The following is a 27,657-nucleotide window of genomic DNA, read 5'->3' as shown; positions in this document are numbered from 1 at the left end:
GTCAGGTCTGCATTGGACAGCAGAGATCAAGGACCCCACAACTCCTGCTTACTGCAAATCAGTGCTATGGGGCAGCACAGAAAAGGAACTTGAGGAAGAAATGGAGAGCTACCCACATGTAGTATGAGGGTATGTGTATCAGCCATGTCTAAGCTGGTGCTCCATGTATGTGTATTTGGTATGAGGAAAGGATTACTCCACCCACCCCCGCGCGCAATCTCTTGCATGTCTCTGCACAAAGTATGTTTCCTCAGGCTCTGTGCAAATGTAAAATTTCTCCCTGAGAAATAGACATAGCTACTTCAGTTTCTAGCTTTTAGGGCAGATTTCCTAATCGTTGGCCCTCTTGATGGGTTAGTGAGAACATCAGCTACTTAGTGGTCATTAAGTAAGTGACCAATCTGCCCCCTGAAATAGACTAAAATGGAAGCAATTTATAGGAAAAGGTTTAGGCCTCCCCTCTTATATTTCCAGTTCTCTAAAGGTTGCAAAAGTCCTACAAGTAAATGAGACTCTAGAACCTGCAAATTTTAATATTTCAGTGTAAAATTAAAGAAAGCTGGGGCAAAGAATCTTTGCAACTTCAGGAAGATGGATTATTACTCATATTGAAGCAATAAAGAGCACACACTTTTTGCTCTGAAATTCCCATTTAAAAATTGATGATATATTGATATATTGGATTAGTGAAAACCAGACAGACTACATAATGAAGAATAGTAATTTATTATTTTTGTTTAATAAACTTACACTGAAAATATATTTGCACACAAGAATACACTTATGAACATTTCAAATGTCACTATAACACAAAGAAAAATACCTTTCTATAACTTTTTCCCAAAAAGTTTGCGAACAAATAGTTTATTTTCCCCTAAAGGCTTTCCTTACCCAATCAAAATAGAGGGCTAAAATTAATCCTTTACAGGAACACACAGATGTTGTTTATATATGCGCGCGCACACACACACACACACACACAATTTAGGGATAAGTTCTGCAGCTTTGCTGCAGGCAAAACTTCTGTGGCAAATTTGCCTGCATTGGGACTGCAGAATCAAGATGTAATTATCATAAAATTTCAGTCCTTTTTATATAGTTAAAGTTTGCCAGTGATAAGCATAACTTTCTCCATAAATATTTAATCAAATAATCTCACTCTTTATCTTAAATATTTACAAAATGTGTACTAAAGATGAATACATCCTGCATAAAGGTGACCTCAAGGATATATTGGTGCTACCATGCTACAATTTACACAGAAGAAATATGAAGGCAATTGCTAGTTTTGGAAGGCTTACACCACTTATTGATATAATTTAAGGAAATTAACCTGCAGAAGGCAAGAGGTCAAATAATTTCAGTGCAATTAGTCAGTGAAATTACCCATTCATGACTTGTAAAAAATACACCATGATAATCAGTCTGAAAGGCTTGCTTTTGAATCAATTATTTAGTTCTTTAAGAAATGTATCTTCATTCCATGTTTGCAGGTCATCATGTGTCGGTCATCTACTGGTGATAGGAAGAAGTTGCATAGGGACTTTCCTCATCCTCCTCTCTGTAGGGGGGAAAATAACATCACAGTCAGTTTAGGAAGATGTATAATTGACACAAGTCTCTTTATCAGGAAACTGCTATCATAAAGCAGACACCCACATCTATCCATGATGAAACACAATGATCTGACCACTTTCTACAGCTGTAGTTACATTACTATGTATATTGTATAGTAACATTATAGATACTAAGTAACAACTTCCACAAGAATATGAAATTGAAAGTAGGTTAAAAAGCAGTAGCAGCACAATACTCATCATCATCATCAGAACCTGTGGTAGGAAACAGGAATAGTGAGCTAAGCTTTACATTCACTACATCCCCAATTCTGCAGGAAGCAACATGAGGGACAAGTGAGTGCAGAACCTGTCCCATTTTTAGTGATGTTGCTCTCCCCTGCCTTCCTAGATAACTGGTGTGAATGACAAGAATGTGAATATTATCGGAAAGAGGCTGTTGTAAATTATTATTGTAGGAGCTTCTAGGCACTACTGTAATACAACTGGAATCCTAGTGCTTGGTGCTGTGAAAACATGAAGTAAAGACAATCCCTGTCCCCCCTCCCCCCCCAAAGAACTTACAGGGATACCCTCTAAGGCTATCCAATGTTGGGAGCAGGAAGAAGTAAACCTGCAACCCAGAATGATTAGCTGAGTAAAAACCTCCATCCTACTCTGGCCATCTGCTGAGTTGGCCATCTTCCTTTACATTATTTGCAGACCAGGGGAGAGGGATGAGGCTGAAAGGTTACATTCAAAAATCAAAACCCAGTCTGAAGAGTAAATTTTAGACAAATTTCAATGATTTGCACAAACCCTTACATCTAGAATCAATTTGATAATGAGGGGAAGGATTGCTCATTAAAATACTGACCCATTTGATTTTGCTGGTAGACATAGCAGATATTGTTAGCTTTCAAATTAAAAATGAAACACCAGCTAAACAGGGTATGAGTAGGAGATCCTGGGGAAGAAAATTTCTTTTTACATTTTTTCTGTGCTCCTTAAAAGGAACAGACTATAGGACACCACTTGTAATAATTGTATAATTTGTGGATGACATGGAACTGACTGTACTTCAACTGGCAACACTTTCACTAAAGAACCACGTACCTTTAGACCTCACAAAAAGCAAAGGAAATTGGGAAAGAGGAGTGTCAAAGCAAACAGCCTGAGAGGCCAAGAAAACGGTATGGCTGTCATTTGGACTTAGTTGGTAAGCTGCAGGTATAAAAAGCATTCATATATAAATTCAGCCAACAATGAGGCAAAGAAAATCAAGACTTAGGTTCCACAGCCTGTAATACACAAAAATTCACTGCTATCAAATAGATTCTGAGGAAATCCAACTATATAATGCGGTATTTGTTAATATTAATTAGGGGCTCACTTTAACAAGTACACTTGTCCAGCTTCAGCTCCGCAGGGGTGGAGGAGGCCTGGCACACAATCATAGGACTGGAAGGAACTTTGAGAGGTCTTCTGTTCCAGTCCCCTGCACTCAAGGCAGGATTAAATATTCTGTCTAGAAAACCATCCCTGGCGTGTGACTGTCTAACCTGTTCTTAAAAACCTCCAATGACAGATTCCACAACCTCCCTAGGCAATTTATTCCAGGGCTTAACTACCCTGACAGGAAGTTTTTTCCTTATGTCCAACCTAAACCTCTCTTGCTGCAATTTAAGCAGTGTTTATAACAAAATATGCTTTAGGTACAAAGCCAAGAACTCCCCACATACATACACAATATGCACCTACTGTGCAAAATGTTTAATTAACAAACATGTTACAGATACTTGGCTGTATCTGTTAAATTGCAATCTCAAATTATCTTCCCTTCTTCCAATAGCAGATAGAAGGAATGTACCAAAAGCATGCCTGCATCATATGATGGCAATCTATGTAAAAAAGACTTAGAAACATGAACCCATGTGTGCACTACTTAAGGAAACATGGTCTGGCCATTGCTTTTAAAATTGCTTGTTCACAGCTTTTTAACTTTTGTTATTTAAGCATTTAAGTGTCTAGAAAAGCTTCTAATTTTTCAGTCCTTCTATAGTTTGGAAACACTTAATATACTTACCGTGCTGTAACTATTAATATTTATAGAACACCAGCAGAGAATGGAGCAAGTGCTCTAGCCAAATGCAACTGATGCTTTAGCCAAACAAGTTATTGGGTGGTTCACTACAGGGCTAAATGTGTAAAAAAAAATTTATTGGCCTGTAATATACAGGAGAGATCACCCTAGATGATCTAATAGTCTAAACTCTACAAAAAGTTATAAATATCTTTTGCTGCAGAGATTGTTTTTTGTTTTTTTTCACCTGTTTATAACCCTGCCTAACACAATGGGGTCCTGGCCCATGACTAGGACTCCTAAATGCTACTGCAATACAAAAATAAAAAGACAGCATCCCAGCCCCAAGATGTTAATTCAAACAAATGCAGCCAAAGTGTTCATGTCATAAGATCTGATCTGATCATCTTATTTGAATGGAACAGTTTGGTTAAGCAATTTTGCTATTGTGCAGCCTGTGGATTACCACCGAGTATGTATTATTCAGAACTCTGAGGAGCAGCAAAGGCACTCAAGCTGCATCTCTGCAGACTTGCATAGCACTGCATTGATTACATTTGGCTCATATGTAGACAGTCAACTTTGCAATCAGAAGAGCTACAAACTTTTTTTAAATCAAAGGCTGAGTTTTACCGAAGTTGATGGCGCATGTCCAGGAAAGATTCCAATTTACCCTAGGCAAATGGATTTTTTTCAATCCCAACATTACAATTACATTCGTATTAAACATACATAATTGAACTTATGGGTTTTTTTCATCAATCAAAAGAATACTGCAGATATCTTGATTTTAAAAAAATAGAATTCCAGGTATGTTTGTCAAGTATGGATAAAACAGGACCAGGGAGAATGTGGTACAGGGAATATCTGATTTGGCGTAACAACCTATGCATGGTAATCACTGAGACAAAATTCAAATAACTGTACACATCTGTTTTCTTAGAAATATTTTTATTGGATCTTTTGAGAAATACAGAGCTAGAAGAACTGTCTAGGAAAGTAGGGGGATTACTGAAAAACAATTTAAGCTCCCCTTTCCTGCCTCTTCCCACAAAGCAGTGAACTGGAAAGAGAGTAGGAGAGTAAAACATCTGATAAATGTTTATTAAATGCAGCCTCAGTATAAAACTTTCATTTACAAAAATTGCCCTGAGAGATGCTGTTACTTCAAGTTCTATCCTGGAGACACCTATTCTTGGCCACTGTGCAATGGGACCTCACTGTTCACGGTAGCGTTAACTCAGGTGTCTGGTACCCCATATGAGCAGCCACACTTGTGCTACTGTGTCCTCACTGGTGCTTCACTCACCCATGTGTGCCACTAGGACTTCTGGGGGCATGGTTCTTCATGCTGCAGTGAGCTGACCCACTCTAATTCTTTCCCAGTGGATTGTTGCAGAAACTGGTTCCTTCTGGGCACATGGGGGGGGGAAGCACTGGGCTATCCACAGTGGAGTAGTTTAGCCTGCATTCCTTGGGACAAAGTAGCAGTTTAGCTGCCCAAGTGAAAGCTTTGCTTTGGCTTCAGCCTATAGCACAGGATGGACCAGCTGACCCACTCTGAAAGCACCACTATTTTACAGGAGGAGGAGGATTCAGGAGGAGGGTTAGGGCCAACACCTGAGTAGCAGCCTGAGTTAATTGCAGTGAAGACAGACAAGTTTTTGCAGGATAGAGACCATAGTTTGTAAGGTAGTCCAGACTGTTCCTTCTATCCCTGCACAAGGAAGGGAACATGGCTGCCATTCTCTGGACAACATGGAAAGCTCTGGCCTCTAGAGGATTCCCTGGAAACCACAATGATCCCTGAGGTATCTGCTGGCTTGAAGGTGAGCCCTACAGCCTCCACCCTAGGGGAGACAAATTTCACACCACCATTTAAACAGAGGGGGCATCCTTACAAAATGTTCTCTCACTGAGCTCGTTCCTTTGGGTTTCCCTCTGGGAGGGATCTAGTGCCATCTGACTAAAATATTTCTCCAAAATTTTTGTTAAAATATTACACTTCACTTTCCTTCATCATATACTTAAATAAAAGTCTGTGGGTTTCCCCTGCCCTGAGACTTTGCATTTTGCTTGGATTTAAAAAAAAACAAAAAACAAAACCTGGATATTTGCTCTAGTAACTGCCTGGACAGAATGGATATTTGATATAGCCCTCTGCTTCCATTTGTAGCAGCTGGCTCAAAAGCTTTTATCATTCATCTTTTATGCAGGTAGGATTTAGACACAATAAATGCAGAATCTGATTCTAAACCACTCTTACTTTTGGCTGTGTCCTTCATCTCCTCGAAGGGCGTTGCCAATTATGTAAATAGGATCATTACTTCCGTAAATATTTACTCGCATAATCCTTAAAATTTCCAGTAGGCCTACAACTTCATTTGGAAGATATAATGTTGTTGATAGGTATACAACACATCTTATCTCAAATCATTCTGTAGCTTAATATTTAATGAAAAGTAAATAATACTATTTTCCAGGTTTAGACAGCACTGTCCAGGGTAGTGACAGCGATCAGCTTTTGAAAAGCTTCATAGTGAATCCTTTGCTACTTGTTACAATTATCTTTTTCCATAACCATCTCTCTATTTACAATTACATGCATGATCTAGTGGTTTTTCCACATTTTGAATGTTTAGTAATAACAGGAATTTCAAGAAGAAAAGGAGTACTTGTGGCACCTTCGAGACTAACAAATTTAGTTGAGCATAAGCTTTCGTGAGCTACAGCTCACTTCATCGGATGCCTTCAGTGGAAAAATGCATCCGATGAAGTGAGCTGTAGCTCACAAAAGCTTATGCTCAAATAAATTTGTTAGTCTCTAAGGTGCCACAAGTCCTCCTTTTCTTTTTGCGAATGCAGACTAACACAGCTGCTACTCTAAAACCTGTCATTATGCAAGGAATTTCAAGGACTCCCTGGAATGGCATGTTCTTAACTATAGTAATATGGGCTTCTCAATCATTTATTTTGCTGTTTATTTTCATTACATTCCAACCAGCACAATAACATTCACAGTTCTGAGAGCACAGAAGAATCTGGCTCTGTTACATTATCCTTACTGAGTAATACCTTACTCTGTTCAATGGGGCTACTCAGAGAAAGTTTAATACTCAACAGAAAAAAGGATGGCAGAATTGGGCCTGTACTGAACACTGACCAATGCCCGTGAGCAGCACATCCAGCTGCAACACACAGTATCAAACTCAAAATAACAAGCAAATAATATGACAATGTCCATATATGCAGTGCAAAAAATTAATGCTTCCATCTTCTCTTCTGCTATTAATATAATGCATCTTGTTCTTGTGAGGAGGGATCTTTGGTATGAAAGAACAATACATTTACATTCATACACGTCATGATTCTAAAACTGATCTGCAATCAAAATGGATGACTATACAGAGAACTAGTACTAGAGAAATGACTGCTGAAGTCTCGATACATAGCGCTAGAAACAGTCACACATTGTTCCCAAAAACTGCATCCTCTCTGGAGAGGACAATTGGAGTTTGTCTACACAACCCGTGGCAATGAGCCTCTCAGCTCAGGCTGCCAGACACCAATTTGAGGGGCTCAAACTAATGTTTTACAAATAGCAGTGTAGGCAGCACATTTAAGTTGGAGCTTGGTCTCTGAAGCCCCAAACTCCAGCGTCAGCCACAACTTCAACATGCAGTCTACATAGCTATTTTTAGAGCACTTGCATGAGCCTGAGTCTGTCTACATTATATAGCCTATGTCAGCATAACTTATGCTGCTCAGGGGTTTGAATAAACTACCCCCACAGTGACATAAGTTACACCACCTTAAGCGCTTGTGTACACAGTGCTATGACGGTGGAGAGCTTCTCCCGCCGACATAGCTTCTGCCATTCAGAGTTGGTTTTATTATGCCAACAGGAGAGAGCTCTCTTGTTGGCATAAAGCGTCTTCACCAGATTCGCTGTATCAGTACAGCTACGACGCTGCAGCACTGTACGTATAGACATGGCCTGAGTCTGTCAACCCAGGGTGGGAAGCTTGCTCCCGCAGCTTGCTCCTACCACTAGTACCAATAGAAATGGGGCAGGAGAGACCTAGTGAGGGACTCTGTTCCTGAGAAATCCTATTTAAATATCTCATATCTGGTCCATTCTAAAGGCAAGATATTTGCTCTCTGGACTTTTTTGTTTTTATGAACATCTGGGATCAGTCAGCAGTATCCACCATGAGGCAAACTCTATCTAAATAAGGGAAATCACCCTACCTTCCCTTCAGTTTAGTCACAGGAGACCCATTGAACACATCCCTTTATGGCACCTGTCACCCCTGTTAAAAGTTTACTTGCTTCATTTCTCACAAAAGCACTGGGAGGCGGTAAACATTAAGTCAGTTCTGCAGATGAGTAAACTACAGGACCTATGTAATTTGCTCAAGGTCACACACTGGTAAAGCAGAGAATATATTTCCCAGGAATTCTGTCTCCTCTCCTCTAACTGCTAGACAGAGCGGCTGGTTTTCCAGACTGATAAAATATGTTCCTCTACATGCCATGTCAGTATAAAGAAACCAAACTGCTATAGTAAACAGTCCTACTCTGATAATTACATGTCATTCAGGCAACAGTCCCCATGAATGGCAACCTGCGGACTAGACTGCCTATCCTTTACGCAGGGGAGTAGGAAGAAAAAAGCATTTTCACCTCCACCCTGAGACTGCATATTTGTTTTTTTAGATGCTCTTGTCTTGTAACTTGTGGCACATGGTACCTGAGGCAACCCAGTCTTACTACTTCTCAGTCTAGTGCCGCGTTTCTTGCTCCATCATAGTTTATATCTGTGATAGTGGCATCTCTTTGAATGGTTTTCTTATGTCATCTGTTGTCCTCTTTCCACCCAGACTTTAGCACCACCTCTCCTGCTTTCCCCACTGGCCAGCAGAATGGTGCAATACATAAAGGAAGGTTGCAAATTACTATTTTTCCTACAGTGCACCAAAGGAGTTTCTGAATACCGCCCAGTGCTTTCCCTTGGAAAATGTGCCTCCCTTTACCCTAGGCTGTGTGCAGATAACATGATTTAGCCCAAAATCAGCAATAAAAGAGTGTCTGTTTTTAATGGAAGCAAAGCCAGATACCAGGCTCTTACTATTTAACCAGAAATGAATAATTTGCACTGGTCAATATTACTGGACTGCCAGTCAGTTTCACAGTGGGACAATGTAGGAAAGTAAATGAGATGGAATTAAGCTAAAATGGAAAAAAAAAAAAAAAAAAAAGTTTTGAGGATGTTTCAATCTCGCATGACTCAAAGACAAATACTTCTCAATGTTAAAAGAAAAACTCTCAAAGTGAGATGACCCATCATTATGAAACAGGAATTAGGCTGTTTCTCAGTTGGAAGTAGTTACCACAGATTTTTTTCACACTTTTTATAGCGTTTGTACAGGAGATGCATCTCAGTAATACAGCAGCAAGATAGCTGAGCAAGCAATTTATTCAGCCCATAACAACTATTAATTGTAACATGATGTAGGTCTTCCTAAAGAATAATTTGAGGGCATATAATGCATTTTTCTACTCCTAGTACAAATGCTTAAATGGAACAGCATTCAGATCTTCTACATTAATCTCTTAGCCACTGAAGCCTTCTAAGGCTGTGTCTACACTGCTACTTTCAGCGCTAAAACTTTAGTTATTCAGGGGTATGAAAAAACACCCCCACGCGACAAAAGTTTTAGCAATAAAGCGTGACTACACTGCCTACGTCACATCACAGTGCTGCCACATGGGCAGTTTAGGCATACTCCAAGACAGGGGTGGGCAAGCTTTTTGGCCCAATGGCCACATCTGCATATGGAAATTGTATGGCAGGCCATGCATGCTCACGAAATTGGGGGTTGGGATGCGAGAGGAGGTGAGGGCTCTAGCTGGGGGTACAGGCTCTGGGGATGAGGGGTTGGGGGTGCAGGAGGTCTCTATGCTGGGACCGAGGGGTTTGGAGGACAGAAGGGGGATCAGAGCTGGGGTGCAGGAGGGGGTCAGGGGTGCAGGCTCTGGGTAGCGCTTACCTCAAGCAACTCCCAGAAGCTGTTGCATATCCCCCCTCTGGCTCCTACGCAGAGGATCTGCCAGGCAGCTCTGCGTGCTGTCCCGTCAGCAGGCGCTGCTCCTGCAGCTCCCATTAGTTGTGGTTCCCGGCCAATGGGAGCTGTAGGAGCCGCGCTTGGGGTGGTGGCAGCGTATAGAGCCACCTGGTTACCTCTACGTGTAGGAGCTGGAGGGGGGACATGCCACTGCTTCCAGGAGCCATGCAGAGTAGGGAAAGCCCCCGACTCTGCTCCCCAGGGAGAGCTCGAGGGCCAGATTAAAACGGCTGGAGGGCTGGATGCGGCTCTTGGGCTGTAGTTTGCCCACCCCTGCCCTAAGATAACCAGTGAAGTCCTTACAGCAACTGGCTTAAAGCAGTACTGTGAAGTCTGCATGTGCATAGCTGCTCTGAACCCAGGTAAATACAGTACAATACAAGGATGATGCTTTCTGAATAAATGATGTCCTTCCATAATGCTTTGGACTCTGCCATGTAATAAGGCTTTCTTGTGCACCGTAAACAAATTTTAATGCTGATTACTGTTTGTTCAGGTTCTGTAATAAACAAGCTTCAGTTAAAACTACTTCTAAGAAGTATAAATATCTGCCGGTATCACTTTATTTTGAGAATGTATTGTAGGCTATGCTGGAAATTCTAATTTAAAATGAGATCATCTGGTATAACCTACAATCCAGGGGTCTGATCCAAAGCCCAGTAAAATCAAAAGAAAAATGCCCACTGCCTTTAATGGGGTGTGGATCAGGCCCTAAATCCTACTTGTATTATTTCTGCAAGTAGATCTGGTGACTTCAGTAATTTGCCTGCCTGACTCCTGTAAGTAGAATTTGGCTATAAAAGTTAATCCCCTCTTTTCACTAGTAACATACTTCATTTATTTTTCAAAAGTTGAGCATGGGCTGCTTGGTCATATTTTTGCTGCAGTAGAAAGCCCTGATACTGCTTTTGTTGATGGTAGATGGAAAAACAAATTAAAATGCCACTAACTAAGTTTTTAAAAAAAAAAACTAAAAAAAAATTTGTTAGTCTTTAAGGTGCCACAAGTACTCCTTTTCTTTTTGCGAATACAGACTAACATGGCTGCTACTCTGAAAACTAACTAAGTTGTACTGGATGTTTGCTGTCCCAAAACCCCTACACAGTAAAAATTGCTCAGGGGAGGCTTGATAGCAGCAGTAGAAAAAAAGAATTAAAAAGCCACACCCTGCATAAAAAGACCACTCACTTCAGAAACTATAGCTGTTCTGAGGCACTGTGACAAGTCTATACACACCCACGTGACCCTGAAGGTCAAAAGACTCCATCTGACAGAGCTGGTGTTTTTTGACCTTCAGGGCTCTCTTCCCTTGGATTGGCACTTATAGACCCTTTACGCATAAGTTAAATTTACTTCTTGGGATAAGATGCATCCCTCTTTGGATGTGATATGCTCATGAATCCTTCTGTCGCCAGATTTGTACTCGAACAACTTTTATCCAAAAACCCAGTCATATTAAAAGCATTTAAAATGGCTGCCACTGTGTAACGATGGCCATTTTAAGGATAGTTCAGTTTCTCCATCTGATCACATCCCCCTGTCTAGACAGCTTCTCACCATCCTTTCCCCCAACTCCTGGATACGTCCTCCACCCACTGTTTCTCACATGCTAGCATAATGCTCCAAAGTTTGAGTTGCAAAAATTCCACGAGAAACAAGACTGTGGGAGGGGAAGGAAATTTTACTATGGAAACAAAAATTATGAAAACCTTTCTAAGTTGGGGGGGGGGGGAGGGTGTGTCTGTAAACCCCTTCTTTAAAAAATGAAAAAAGTATTGTCCCATTAACAGTTGGTCAGTTTCTGTTATAGAAATACACACACAGTTCTGGAATACCTCCATACCTAGCAAAATATTCAGAACTTGAAACCACTTACCCTTTCTGACAGGTTTCAGAGTAGCAGCCGTGTTAGTCTGTATTCGCAAAAAGAAAAGGAGTACTTGTGGCACCTTAGAGACTAACAAATTTATTAGAGCATAAACTTTCATGAGCATCTGATGAAGTGAGCTGTAGCTCACGAAAGCTTATGCTCTAATAAATTTGTTAGTCTCTAAGGTGCCACAAGTACTCCTTTTCTACTTACCCTTTCTATAACTGTCCTTAAAAAAAGCCACCCACACTCATAAGCTGTGTTAGGACATGAAGGAAGTGCACAGAGCTGTTTTCAGAGGGGAAAAAATGATTCCAGCATGTTCTGTTTGTCTTTTTTGGGGGTGAGGTTTGACAAGTGATAGCTTGACCTAATACAGAGGACTGGACAGGCAAGGAGCTGTCAGTCTTGGTAATGCAGAAGGGTTTATATCATGGTTCCATAACAAAGAAAGCTTTTTTTTTTTTTATCCCATCTGACGTGGAACCAAGTTACGGTACTTTTAAAACAGAATGCAGACAGCTACATTAGAACTCTCAAACATTTGAAGCTATCTTTAGTCAAGAGACCAATCATTTGCTATGGCTTTTTAAACAGAGTAAATTGCAGCACAGAAAATATTGCCAACAACTTCAAACTGTATATTACTAACACAATGATTGACAGATGAAAGGTTAGTGTAAATATTAAAATGTCTGAAGAAAATCAGTCCACCTACTGTTTTTTGCTTGATGAAAATGAGTCACAAAAACATATGTAAGGAATATTACAGAAAGGCATAACAAAAGAGCAATGATGTAAATATACTGCAGCACAACTACCCAGCACTAGCTCAGAGTGCCAAATACTCCAAAGATAATTATTTTTTTCAACATTTCTAATATTATATAATTATCTGAGATACAAAACATCTCTTCAAAAGTTACAATGTTAAAATGGCAACAACGGCTTTATGACAAGCGCCTAAACATTTAATCATGTCCTAACATTATTTCTGTGTGATATAGATCACACATTCCAATGCAACTGCATTTATTTGAATGTGCCATCGCCTATTCTGATAAAGGCATATACTGCGCAATCGTTTAAATAAACAGCTGCATGAATTTCAACATAGAGTTCCAGGACATGGACATGTCTAGAAAGTGCCCAACCTTGGTACATTGTTAGAAAAATAGTAGAAAAACATGCCTTTTTTTATAATCTGCATTTAAGATCTGCATGCACTCCTAGTTACCAAAAAACGTACTTGAGTGACCCATGCATTTTTTTTTTAAGCAGCTGAACTGTTTTTTCATGTGAAAAATGCCACACACACACCCCCCCCACCCACACACAGTTGGATTATTCAAACAGTTAAAGCACTTGGACAAAAATTTACCTTTGGGCCGAGAACACAAACACGAGAGATTTCAGCCCCAAAGGTAAATTTTTCAAAAAGTTAAACACCTGAAAATAAGAAATTGGAATAAAAACGGCTCTTAAACCTTATGCTGTCATGATGTGGCTCCATAACATTGAAGACAAGAACCTGCAACCCTTATTCACATGATAGTCCTACTGACATCAATGGGAGCTGTAGATGCTCTGCACTCTTCTGGATTAGGTCATGAAAGAAAGGAGAAATGGGGAAAAGAATCCTTTTATTAAAGATGAAGGCAAAGCATCTATTATGTAGAATAACCAAGGAATACTACCAACAAAGGGTAGTTATATACTGTAGTTAGCATCAAGGTATGATAGGGAACCATAAGTCAGTTAATTAACAGCGGAATGAGAACTATGCCACAATCAGTTTTCAAATCCGCAGCCAAAAATGGGCAAGGGGTAGCACTGTATGTTGATTCAGAACTGGGACAAATCCAAATGAAGACTGATAGGTACTAATAGATTCTTGAAAATTGAAACACTGTAGGCCAATTGTCAAAACTAAAGCAACCAAGACAGCAATACACAAAATGTCGTATCGAACAGCAGATAAATGTCACCATAATAAAGTAAACCAAATACAACATTCATGCAGAGCAAGCTATAAAATGCAACCCACCTAAAACTTTTTCCAAGGGAAGATTTTAGTTTAAATTTTTAAGTATTCCACAATCCAAAAACTGAGTACTATTTGAGACCACGAATACCCCTCCCAGACGGGGAAGTCTCTTCTGAAAACAGAAGAGCTCTCTAGTGGGAAGGGTTTGCAGCCATGTGAAGAGGGGAGGCAAGCACAGAATATAGGCTTGAAATTGCATAGCTTTTTCCCAGTTGTGCCCCTACAACTGACAGTCTCAACTGCACAGTGTTCACATATACTGGCTTCACTGGACAGGGAAGAAGACAGCATTGACATATTAGCTCCATTCCATGAGACTATGGCTCTTTTCTTGAATTCATTTGCTCTCTTTAGTATCATGCAGTAGACAGAAGCTTACAGTTCCTAAAGTTGGTGTTTTGGGGGGAAAGACACAAGTAGGTCTTCTCCATCCTGAACTTCTATTTTAGTTAGCTTCTATGAGCTAAGTGAGATGAGGAAAACCTGATGCATTCTGAAGTATAAAATGGAAGCTGATACAATGAGTCCTGGCACAATGCCTACAACAAACAGATTGGATGTTAGTCAGGAGCCAGTGAAATATAAGGCTGAATGATGGTTGAGGCCTCCAGTTTTCAATTTTAAATGACCTTTTTACTGAAAAACTCTACTGAAAGTTGGCTGGTTCAGGATTTAGAGTTTATTTACACCATGACAGTGACACTTTGTGTGAAAGATTTATTTATGTGCTCCCAAATAGACCAATAGCCCAATGCTGCAGAACTTTCTTAGGCAAAACTGAAGTCAAGGGGAAGTTTTGACTAAGGCCTGTCTGGTATTTTCACAAACTATAAAAATGTTGACATATAGTAACACCTCATGAAATTAGCCCCTAAAATGAGAATGGGGGTGGGGGGTGAGTATAGGAAAGGCAGCTGAACAGCCAGGTGGAGTTTAAACACTTTATGATGCACTTTACTAGTTTTAAAAAAAAAAAAAGTAAATGTAGCAAATGTAAATGCAACAGGGCTTCTCTCTCAACCAAAGTAGTTATAGAGCACAGCTTACTTCAGCCAAGTCTGGTGAAAGAGAGAGCACCTGCTCTCTTCCCTAGAGAGCTTTCCTTGCTGATTCTCTCTGCCAGACTTAGTCTCCAGCCTCCCACAGCAAATCCCTCTTATACCACAAATGTGGCTATTAACTGTCAACAGCTGGCCCAGAATACTGAAAATCCCTGAACTCAGGAATAACAACTGTGGTTCTACCTTTACCTGGAAGAAAGGGATTAATCCCCGCCGTGCTAAACTCTGAAAGGCATCTGTTCATTCCCCACCATGCTGAATGTACCAAAATATGACAATACTAGAACTTCTATTTTTAAGTTACTTTGACTTGTGAATGCTATTTATGTTCAGTTGGATGGAGAGAGATTTTTGAAGTCTGTGAACTGTGAAAAGCAGAGTACAGGATTGATAACATGTTTTGGGGGCAGGAAGTGTTATTTTATGTGTTCATAGAGCTTCTAGCACAATAGGGCCTAACCTGATTGTGATCTTCAGGAGCTACCAACCCCTAAATGTTTAATAATTATAGAAATCTTGTCAATTTTTTCCTAACCAAAATAGATACAGGTATCCTAGCATTTGCAATATTTCCTTATCTTTCTATTCTTGCTGAAGGGACTATCTTGAATATTTTAAATCAGGGTTTCTCAAACTTCATTGCACCGTGACCCCCTTCTGACAACAAAAATTACTACAAGACTCCATGAAGGGGGACTCCATCTTACGAAGAGAGGGAAGAACATCTTTGCCAGCAGGCTGGCTAACCTAGTGAGGAGGGCTTTAAACTAGGTTCACCGGGGGAAGGAGACCAAAGCCCTGAGGTAAGTGGGAAAGCGGGATACCGGGAGGAAGCACAGGCAGGAATGTCTGTGAGGGGAGGGCTCCTGCCTCATACTGGGAATGAGGGGCGATCAACAGGTTATCTCAAGTGCTTATATACAAATGCACAAAGCCTTGGAAACAAGCAGGGAGAACTGGAGGTCCTGGTGATGTCAAGGAATTATGACGTGATTGGAATAACAGAGACTTGGTGGGATAACTCACATGACTGGAGTACAGTCATGGATGGTTATAAACTGTTCAGGAAGGACAGGCAGGGCAGAAAAGGTGGGGGAGTAGCACTGTATGTAAGGGAGCAGTATGACTGCTCAGAGCTCCGGTACGAAACTGTGGAAAAACCTGAGTGTCTCTGGATTAAGTTTAGAAGTGTGTGCAACAAGAGTGATGTCATGGTGGGAGTCTGCTATAGACCACCGGACCAGGGGGATGAGGTGGATGAGGCTTTCTTCCGGCAACTCACGGAAGCTACTAGATCGCATGCCCTGATTCTCATGGGTGACTTTAATTTTCCTGATATCTGCTGGGAGAGCAATACAGCGGTGCATAGACAATCCAGGAAGTTTTTGGAAAGCGTAGGGGACAATTTCCTGGTGCAAGTGCTAGGGGAGCCAACTAGGGGGAGCGCTTTTCTTGACCTGCTGCTCACAAACCGGGTAGAATTAGTGGGGGAAGCAAAAGTGGATGGGAATCTGGGAGGCAGTGACCATGAGTTGGTTGAGTTCAGGATCCTGACGCAGGGAAGAAAGGTAAGCAGCAGGATACGGACCCTGGACTTCAGGAAAGCAGACTTTGACTCCCTCAGGGAACAGATGGCCAGGATCCCCTGGGGGACTAACATGAAAGGGAAGGGAGTCCAGGAGAGCTGGCTGTATTTCAAGGAATCCCTGTTGAGGTTACAGGGACAAACCATCCCGATGAGTCGAAAGAATAGTAAATATGGCAGGCGACCAGCTTGGCTTAATGGTGAAATCTTAGCGGATCTTAAACATAAAAAAGAAGCTTACAAGAAGTGGAAGGTTGGACATATGACCAGGGAAGAGTATAAAAATATTGCTCGGGCATGTAGGAAAGATATCAGGAGGGCCAAATCGCACCTGGAGCTGCAGCTAGCAAGAGATGTCAAGAGTAACAAGAAGGGTTTCTTCAGGTATGTTGGCAACAAGAAGAAAGCCAAGGAAAGTGTGGGCCCCTTACTGAATGAGGGAGGCAAGCTAGTGACAGAGGATGTGGAAAAAGCTAATGTACTCAATGCTTTTTTTGCCTCTGTTTTCACTAACAAGGTCAGCTCCCAGACTGCTGTGCTGGGCATCACAAAACGGGGAAGAGATGGCCAGCCCTCTGTAGAGATAGAGGTGGTTAGGGACTATTTAGAAAAGCTGGACGTGCACAAGTCCATGGGGCCGGACGAATTGCATCCGAGAGTGCTGAGGGAATTGGCGGCTGTGATTGCAGAGCCCTTGGCCATTATCTTTGAAAACTCGTGGCGAACGGGGGAAGTCCCGGATGACTGGAAAAAGGCTAATGTAGTGCCCATCTTTAAAAAAGGGAAGAAGGAGGATCCTGGGAACTACAGGCCGGTCAGCCTCACCTCAGTCCCTGGAAAAATCATGGAGCAGGTCCTCAAAGAATCAATCCTGAAGCACTTAGAGGAGAGGAAAGTGATCAGGAACAGTCAGCATGGATTCACCAAGGGAAGGTCATGCCTGACTAATCTAATCGCCTTTTATGATGAGATTACTGGTTCTGTGGATGAAGGGAAAGCAGTGGATGTATTGTTTCTTGACTTTAGCAAAGCTTTTGACACGGTCTCCCACAGCATTCTTGTCAGCAAGTTAAGGAAGTATGGGCTGGATGAATGCACTATAAGGTGGGTAGAAAGCTGGCTAGATTGTCGGGCTCAACGGGTAGTGATCAATGGCTCCATGTCTAGTTGGCAGCCTGTGTCAAGTGGAGTGCCCCAGGGGTCGGTCCTGGGGCCCGTTTTGTTCAATATCTTCATAAATGATCTGGAGGATGGTGTGGATTGCACTCTCAGCAAATTTGCGGATGATACTAAACTGGGAGGAGTGGTAGATACGCTGGAGGGGAGGGATAGGATACAGAAGGACCTAGACAAATTGGAAGATTGGGCCAAAAGAAATCTAATGAGGTTCAATAAGGATAAGTGCAGGGTCCTGCACTTAGGATGGAAGAATCCAATGCACCGCTACAGACTAGGGACCGAATGGCTCGGCAGCAGTTCTGCGGAAAAGGACCTAGGGGTGACAGTGGACGAGAAGCTGGATATGAGTCAGCAGTGTGCCCTTGTTGCCAAGAAGGCCAATGGCATTTTGGGATGTATAAGTAGGGGCATAGCGAGCAGATCGAGGGACGTGATCGTTCCCCTCTATTCGACACTGGTGAGGCCTCATCTGGAGTACTGTGTCCAGTTTTGGGCCCCACACTACAAGAAGGATGTGGATAAATTGGAAAGAGTACAGCGAAGGGCAACAAAAATGATTAGGGGTCTAGAGCACATGACTTACGAGGAGAGGCTGAGGGAGCTGGGATTGTTTAGTCTGCAGAAGAGAAGAATGAGGGGGGATTTGATAGCTGCTTTCAACTACCTGAAAGGGGGTTTCAAAGAGGATGGCTCTAGACTGTTCTCAATGGTAGCAGATGACAGAACGAGGAGTAATGGTCTCAAGTTGCAATGGGGGAGGTTTAGATTGGATATTAGGAAAAACTTTTTCACTAAGAGGGTGGTGAAACACTGGAATGCGTTACCTAGGGAGGTGGTAGAATCTCCTTCCTTAGAGGTTTTTAAGGTCAGGCTTGACAAAGCCCTGGCTGGGATGATTTAACTGGGACTTGGTCCTGCTTTGAGCAGGGGGTTGGACTAGATGACCTTCTGGGGTCCCTTCCAACCCTGATATTCTATGATTCTATGATTCTAAGCCTGAGCCACTCCCTCCTCCCTCCCCAGGGGGCGCTGAAGCTTGAGGACTTCAGCCCTTGGCGGTGGAGCTTGGACTTTGGCTTCAGAGCTGGGCCCCAGCAAGTTTAATGACAGCCCTGGGGACCTCATTAAAACACTTTGGGGTCCCAATCCAGAGTTTGAGAACCACTGTTTTAAATTATCTAATGGAAAACATTTAGTTGTCTAAGTTTCCTAGGGCCACCACTGTAGATGGGATCAGAGACACTGACTGGAGAGGAACACTCATATTTTGAACTCACTATTGCATGTTCTGAGCTAACAATTTTAAAATGCCAGAAATTTATCACAGTGCCCAGTTCCTCTAGTTCTAGCTAACAGGCCTACCCCACTCTTTGATGAACGTGGAAGCAGGACTAGGCTGACAGCAGATAGACTGGTCTTAGAATGAAACATTAATTTCTCTCCCCCCACGTTCACTGAAAATAAGTCCTGCTTAGGACAACACCAGAAGCATGATGTTAACTGAGTATTTATCACTTTTCCAATGTTTACAATTATGCAAAAATGGTCTGTGACTACAATCATCAGCTCACTTAGCAAGCACTTCATATTTTTAATTCAGCATCAGAATTACCACAATATTCCATAGGCAAGTCTCCTTACTTTTTAACCACCACACTATTTTAATAATGTAGTCTTCACACTATATAACTTGCTTTTGAGACTGGCTGGAATGCATTTACAAACACCAGGGAAGACTATTAGCAGCAGCAAAACCTCATTCTGGGACCAATATGATTTAATACAATTTCTAAGGTCACTATATGTTGACACTATGAGATTTTTTCAAGTCAGTGCCTAGAATGTTCTTTACTGCATGTCAAGTAGAAGTTGGCACAGTCATATGTACTGTCTGTCAACTTTCCTTCTAAAGTTCTCCAAGGACAAAGCAGTGCTGGAATTCAGCTATTAAAAATCAGGGAGCCCACTCTTACCAAGCTAAACCACCCATCTTGATAAGTACCACAGGGTCTTTCATGAACTACCAGAGGACTATGAATCAGAAGTACTGGGGAATGTTCGGGGTCCTCAGGGAACTACATGGACTGAGGACTACCATAATTCTTATTTCTGCAAAGAGAGGTTTAAATTGTGCCCTGCTCCTTGCTGGAGGGGCTAGCCAAACAGAGAGATTCTGAGGCATTTGGCCCGGAGAAGAAAGACACAAACAATGCCTTAGGAAGCACCAGGGGAGCCATACTCCTTACATCCCTGTCACCTGATGGTAGCTTGTGCATGCTACCGACAACTTATTGGCACAAAAAAGTACCACAGGTACCCCAGTTTTGCACTCAAGCACAAGAGTTGGATTCTGTCTGCTGCCTGCTCAGGTGCCTTAGACCTGGGTGAAGGTAGCCTGCATCATCTCCTGCTCCCAAATGTGCCCACATAAAACAAACCAAAAGTTAGTCCAAGCTGTGATAAATGTAATATCTTGCGACTAACATCCCAGAAAATGGTACCTCTATTTAATGATAGATACTTTTAGTCCTAATCAGAGGGATAGTCATTGCTCTGGGTATACTGTGTTGACAGGTTCTCAGAACATATTGAGATGGTGGAAGAGCAATATGCTCGATTGGAATTCTACCAAAAATAAAGGAAATGGCCATGAAAAAAAACATACAATGAATGATTAAGTTTACGTGCCATGGATTTAAAAATATTTGTCGCCAGTTCAGATCAAATTATCTTTCTGCAGAGAATTAGTGTGCAGCAATGTCAGCAGTTACTAGCCTCATATGGTTTTTAATGCATAAATTATCTTTTAGCTAAAGAGATGCATAAATATTTCAAAGTCTAGTTTGAAGGGTCAGTTTAGTAATTACCCTTAGGCTAAAGTTGTTACCAGTACTGTATTATGTAACTGTCCTCTTCAGTATAATATTATGAGAGATATTCCTCTATTATTTAGTATAAAAACAATTGTAGTTCATATTTAAACACTTTCAATTAAATAGTCAAGAAATAAAATTGACATTGCCAAGGAGCTAGCTTTATGAAATATGAATAAGAGCACAGTTTTGCTCATGTCCCAGCATTGCATAGGTTGATACCCACTTACAGTCCAACATTCCAGTCCTAATAGAGGCAAACTCCCATGTCTATGAAGTCAATGGTAGTTTTGCCTGCATGCTGCCAGATCAGGCCCTTCCAAACATATTTCTTCAGAGTTCTGCATGATCCCATGTCTTCTGTGATGGACGAACATACATGATCTTTCTGGCACTCAAAATAAGATGCCAAATCTTCTTATTGTAGCCTCAGGCCAACACACCACAGCATGCAGATCTGTGCATCATTTTGCACTGGCCAATACGATGAGGTCCACATATGACCTATCAAGTATATTTTTCACAAACAATTGTGCAGCCTTGAAAAAATAAATGGCATCAGTCTACATTTTACTATTCTGCAGGAGAATGACGACTTATGATGGAGACAAGATTCAGCTGTAATGAATATCAAGGGGAATCTTTATGAAGGCCACTGTGCATCTCTTTGGTTCTCATCTCATGGATTAACTAAACACATTCTCTCCTTAAATTCTTACCCGGGCTACACAATCATTGAAATAACAGCTTCCTACACTACAAGATGTAACTGATGATGCCACCATGTCACTGAATGGTCTTGAAGGCTCTATTACACTCTAACTGTACTGGGCTGGGAGTAATATTTTCCTTTTTTTGTGGTTGTAGGTTGTGCATTAGAAAGAGCTTTGTGGACTTCCTGGATTTTTCCTGTTTTTTATTCACTTAGCTTGTGAACAACTTTCCTAATGATTTGGTCCTTCCTATTAAAAAAAACAAAACAAACAAACCTGGTGTTCCCACCTGAAGATGGTAAGTCTGGCTTTTGGCTGCAAGAATCTCTCTGAACAGGGATATAGGGATGACTAGAGTCATAACTTTCATGCCCACATAGCTTTACTCCATTTCCCACCACTGACAATGTAACAGGGCCCTCAATACCTCTACCAGATTGTGAAAACTGCAGACCTCTGGGAATTGGAAGCTGCCTGCAATTGCAGGTTCCACATGTGCTTGGGTCAGATTAGAGGGGGTAAATAAGAGGGAGTAAGTGGAGGATGGAAAGACGACTTATTTTCTGTTAGCAGATTTTCTCATTTTGTTCAAAGGTAGGATACTCAAATAAGAAACACCAGTCCCTTCTAGTCCAACAAACTTTTCTCCACATCCATTATTTAGTATCTGCACTTCTGTTATGTATATATTAGTGTGTTCAGACCTCCAAAGTAGCTATCGGTATAACAAACAATATACTGGCACCCAATATGGTGCATGGTTCATGACCAAGCTCAAGGACAAGCTTTATTTTCCAAGTTAAGAGCATTAGTAACAGTCATTACAGACTTGAATCCAAGCAGAGCTGTTTATAGTTATGAAAAGCACAGCGCAGGAAGCTTAGAATGCTTGTTTTAGTCAGCCCAAAGAAGACTCAAAACTTGCTGATGACTAACTGAGGGCTTACCCCTGTATATCAGGGGTTCTCAAACTGGGGGTTGGGACCCCTCCGGGGTTGCGAGGTCATTATGTGGGGGGTCACAAGCTGTCAACTTCCACCCCAAACCCCGCTTACCTCCAGCATTTATAGTGGTGTTATATATTTAAAGGGTGTTTAATTTATTAGGGGGGTTGCACTCACTCAAAGACTTGCGATGTGAAAGAGGTTGCCAGTAAAAAAAAGTTTGAGACCCACTGCTTTATATCCACCCATAAATGGCGCTCTCCTTGAAGACAATGGGAATTCCTCATGAGAAGGAATTTCAAGACTGAGCTCCACATTCTCCCTAGTACTAGTTAATGAGAAACTCTGTGCCAGTTATATCATTCAAAATCACAGAAATTATCTTTAATCTTAAAAACAATTTTCAGAAGTGCATGTTATGACTGTACAAGGACAGATTTAAGATATACACCTTCTACCAAAGGGTGAAGGTAATTCAAGCTGCATATATTACACCTTTCAGGGAGATGTGTGCCCCAAATGAACACTTGCACACACATCACAATATTAATATACAAGTTTGCCACAGATTTTAGTGACCACACATTTTTTCATTAAAAACAAAATGGCAAGTTTTATTAAACAGATTTTTAAATATACTAAAATGAAGACAAGTGATAAGTTACTTTCTCATTTCCTCCATCAGGAAAGGAAAATGGAAAGAAAGCATTACAACATTTTTATAGTGCTGTGTATCCCAACTTGCACCTGCCACCCTCAGCCCAACACAAACTGCAGGTACAGGATATCTGTACAGATTTCTGTACAAATGCCTCTCACCCGCAAATAATGAACGCTAGCCATTGCTTACAACACACGACAATGAATTCATTTGATACTTTAACCCCTCTTTTACCAGGCATCCAACAGTTGTAAAAGGAACACTAATCAAAGCCCTTGAGTTAACAGCTCTTGGAACACACAACATATCCTCAAAGGCTTCTTGAGATCATTGCTGTCTCTACATTTCTCTTTTGGCTGATGGTACTGGAGCACTGTAAAGAAAACAAGAACCAATTAACAACTTCGTATCATGGAGGTCATAAATGCTCCCATCTTCCCTCCCAGTAAATGAGCTGAGTACAAGGCAATTTAACAGAACTTCAAGTTATAGGTTCTGTTCCCAATATTGCATGTTTGCAGTTAGCTAGCAGCCAGGGTGTTGCTTATGTATGCAAACAACGATTTTTAGAGTGTCTCTTTTCAAATGCAGTAACATTCTAAACTCTGATGTGAGGGAATCACTAAATATCCATTCCTCCTCCCCAAACCAGTGGTCATAAGGCACAAACTAAAAATCATCCCCACCCCCATGCCCCAACCTACTACATTCACCCAAGAGAATTCTCTTAGTGATATTGAGCTTACAAATCATCTATTGGTATCTGAATGTTTAAAAGAATGATCATAAAACTTATGTCTGGATGTAATGCCCTATATCTATCTTAGTTGCGTACACAAGCAGAGTAGATGTTTTTACAAAACACACACTGGGACAAGATAGAACCTTTAATGAATAATGTCTGGAAAATTCAAACCTACGAAGTGTTTGTTTTTCTGCCAGCCACGGGTAAAACTGGATAACAATTCCTACACATCCTTCATATCCCTGACAACTGCATTACATGGGTTCACTGCAGACACCACAGTAGATAGTTTGGGAAACATGCACTTAAAGAATACAAAGACAAGGCAAAAGCAGACATGCAAAAAAATCAAAGGATGACCTGGCTTTGTTTTTATTTTGCTTTCTTCTATGCCCCTGTACCACCACACAAATCCTCCTTTATATATAATCTTACATTTCTTTGCTTGGTGGCCAGAGATTGAATAATAATTATACATTTATAAAGACCCTTGAAGAATCACAAAGTTCTTCATAAATACTATATATGTGTATGTATGAAGTTCTTCATAAATACTACTACTGAAATGCAGTCACCTCTGGGGAGGATGGCAGCAGCTAAATAGTGCACAGCACAACAATGGCTGTGGTTAAAGATCACATGGAATTAACATCCACGCAAGGCATAAAGTGCCTTTAGGTTTTAGGTCTAATTCAAGAGACCACCTTCACAACCTGCATGTTACTCAGTTTTCTGTTTAGGAAGGATGAAGGGCTGTATTTATAGGAGAGACTGGTTTAAATATTCCAAAACTGAGACTCTGGCCACTAAGCAATCCAACAAAAGAAGGTTGAGGTCATTTCAAGGGGGATGGTTAAATGATAGAATTTTTGGAAGGTGATGGTTAATTGAATTCAAATATTCATCTTGTATTGCATTTACATTACGCCTGATCCTGCAGTAGCTCTGCATGCAGAACTCCTGTTAAGCATAAGGAATCAGGCCTAGCATGCGTAACTGAGTTTCACTATTAAGAGTGCATGTGATAGAATTTAAATTTTAAGACACCTTAAGGGAAAAAGTACTGAATGAGCAACTTACCACATGCCGTGTCCCATTAGCCTGCATATCATGCTAGCAGAGGCATGCTGACAGGAGAAAGGTGATAGTTTTTGGAATTTTGGAGCCAATCCTCTGCTGCTGTTGCTGTCTTCTTTACTCAGACCTCAGATCCATTCTTAGACTCCCTGGTTCAAGATGCAGCAACATAACAAACGTTGCTTTTCTTCCATCTCTGCAAACTGACATTTGAGTACATTCCAATGCTGACGTACATCCCATAATCTCTCATTATCTGAAAAGCTCTCTACTATGTGCCAAGGCCATTTGAAATAGAATGTACACGGTCAGTGTAGCTGAAACATAGCATTTTTACTTATTTCACTTTTACCTTCATATAAAAAGGTCTTCATTATAGCCATACCATATTAACAAGTAATGACGACAGAACAACATTGACTGAGTGGCCAAACTGTGCTCAAGGTCCCATAACCCATTGGGTATGATAACATTACAATGCATCTATGTTAAGTACATAGCACCTTTCACACAAACTGAATCTTAAGAGGCTTTATATAGAGTTAAATCCATGCTTTTTTCCCCACCCTAAATCTGAGAGGACAGTGATGTACTATGCACAGGAGAAAAGAGGTTTTCAGATAAAACTCGGAAGACCTGAAGAGCTGAGGGGGAAAAAAAAATATTCGACTTGGCCAGGTGTCAGAAGCTGTAGAAAAGCAGGTTTCCTTAAACAACGGCAAGACAGAGGAGGAACATGCTAGAAAAAAGTGAGGAAGAAGAGAAAGTTCATGCAGGATGTGAAAACAAGGACAGCAATTTTGAATGGACCTTGAAACACTGCGAACCCAGAGTTCTTTGGAGTATGTAGGAAGGCAAGCAACACTATTCTGCACATGCTAGATTCTGGAGAGCAATGACTTGGGAAGCTATGAAGAGGGTTCAGTAGTTAACAGTAAAAGCAAGAAAAGATGCAGACTTCGGAAGAGCGTTTATATGTACATACACAAAACTCTCTAGGTTATATACAGACTGATGGAGGGCCCAATTCTGTATTCCAGGCTAACCAATAAAAACCAAAGGGAGTTACTCTGATTTATACCAGTGTAATAGATCAGATTCTGAGCCACAGTCTGTAAAGTACTTTGGAGTCCCTTTGCATAAAGTGCCATATATGCTTAAGGCAACACTGGAACATTTAATTTTATTTTTACAGTACTGATGAAGGTCTAAGTGACACTATACAGGTGAAATTCCACCTATATCATAAGTAAAAGTTACTCATATTGCAACACTGTACAGCACACTTATTTGAAGAATTGTAATGCCTCTCAATTGCTTCTAAGTCCATGAGATATCTGATAAAACATTGAAACCCCACCTCTGTGCACTTCAATAAGTGCTCATTTGTTTGAAATGCTGTAAGACTTACAAATGAGACCAGAAGAATATAAAGTAAGTGCCCCCTCCCACCATGTTGGGCACATTGTCTGGGCTGTAGCACCTGACTCCCATTAAAGTATATGGAAGTTGTGGGGAGCATAAAACCCCACACGTAGCTCAGTAACATTACCCATTAAATGTACATATTTATTCTTACTCTGCATCCTAAATTAGCTTTTTCCCTTGACTATAACTCACAATCCAGTTCTCTAAATGGAGGTTCAAGCTGGAATCTGATAATCAAGCTGTGCTTCATGCAGCATCATGACCCCCTCCCAAAAAGTGTACTTTTGTAATTTTGTTAATAATGTTTACACAAAAGTGAATGTAGTTGACGTTTTTTGACTCTTTGGCTGAGGAACAAATACAGCAATAACATTTTCTTTTCCAAGCTATGACCCAGAAAACACATAAGGAAGCAGTAACAATGTTCCTTTTTTTAAACCAGTCACTCTGAATACAACCACTTTTTCTGTGTGTTGTTTGCTGAGGTCCTGGAATGAATTCCCTCCTACACATTAACATTCTGTGTGCAAGGGATGTTAAAATAAGCAAAATCCTTGCTGGGGACCTGTGGTCTCTGTCAGCCCAGCTTAATTGCTAAGTCAACAACATTTACTCATATGTTAATGTCACCTTTTTAGCAGGCTTATCGTGAGATTCATCAGCAGAAGCCATTAAGATAGCAATGTCCTACACAGTCTCCTCAACCATGCTAAAGATGACGCAAGTTAAATGATGGTGGCAGGTGAATACCATTAACCATTTCTCTGCATGACCCAAATCTGGCTTGGGGAAATATAGCCAAACAGTGCAGCCTATGCCAGTCAAGTATGCAGAAGCACATCAAGAGATGGACAAGAGACTTAAAGGAGAGAGCAGTTCAGAAAGCCTACCCTTTGATACACAAGTGTGCTAACCAGACGGGACTCTTAACTCAGAGCATCCACAGCCTTCTATGTGAGACAATAGCCCTAAATACACATCCTCAGGGCAAGGAAACTGTGTATGGAGTGCAATGAAAAAATGAACTAGATTCACTGGGTCATACATGACAAGGGGTTTTTCCAGCAGCTCAACACTAGAATTGTATTGCCAAATCCCCTCCTACAAATATTCTTACTGCTAGCCCAGCTACTAACTTTTCTAGTTGCTATTACATACAGCTCAGGAACAATGTTTGTATATTTACAGCATTAGAAATACATTTAATTGCACAAGATACTAAATTATAGAATTTTAATTTAGTTCACCTGAGACAGCAAGTTTGGTCTTGTGAGCTGCTGAGCACCAAGGCTATAAGTACCACCCTGCAGCATTTGTAGTTTTTGAGGGGCCTGGACTCTGACGTGGGCCCTTGCAGGAGGAAACACTGATCTTCCAGCCTAATTGACTGCAAGAGCTCCTGCTGTCCAAGTCTCTCAGTGGGGAGAGAAGGGAGATGCCTCTCACTGGTTAGTTAGAAAGGAGATGCTCCACCTCCACCTTCTGTTTCCTGAGAGCTGGAGAAGTAGATAGTTGCTCCCTCTCAGCAGCTGGCATGTCCTCCTCTTCGCACTGTGGTTTTTTACATGTACAATTTAAGGAGCAGCTCACCTGGGCGGGCAGCTGCCTCTATCTCCCTACTGAAGCCAACAGAGGGCTGGAAGGAGCAACTTCTCCAAGGCTTGGTATCTGGTTTCACTCCAAGGAGCTACTAATGAATGAGGTTCT

At 41.1% G+C, this 27,657-nt stretch overlaps 1 protein-coding gene across 6 annotated transcripts in view; it reads right to left on the bottom strand.

The window, feature by feature from the left end:
- Positions 1-707: 707 nt before the first annotated feature.
- Positions 708-27,657, bottom strand: part of LYSMD2 (LysM domain containing 2) — a 34,346-nt gene continuing 7,396 nt past the window's right edge. The window contains exons 3-4 of one of the 6 annotated variants that reach the window (XR_006274664.1): positions 24,526-24,725; positions 20,957-23,073 (exon numbers count right to left, since the gene is read on the bottom strand). Coding sequence is in view for 3 of the 6 variants with exons in the window: in XM_038420495.2 (XP_038276423.1) it covers positions 1,513-1,561 (49 nt within the window). In the remaining 3 variants the exon portion in view is untranslated. Of the gene's footprint in view, positions 1,562-20,956; positions 23,074-24,525; positions 24,726-24,759; positions 24,840-27,657 lie in introns of those variants that run through there. The other 5 variants (XR_006274663.1, XR_005295438.2, XM_038420495.2 and 2 more) reach the window with 5 other exon arrangements.

Source organism: Dermochelys coriacea, chromosome 10 (genome assembly GCF_009764565.3).
Source record: "Dermochelys coriacea isolate rDerCor1 chromosome 10, rDerCor1.pri.v4, whole genome shotgun sequence".
Lineage (NCBI taxonomy): Eukaryota > Metazoa > Chordata > Testudines > Dermochelyidae > Dermochelys > Dermochelys coriacea.
Note: the sequence above shows the minus strand (reverse complement) of the source record. Positions and strands in the feature narration are given on the sequence as shown.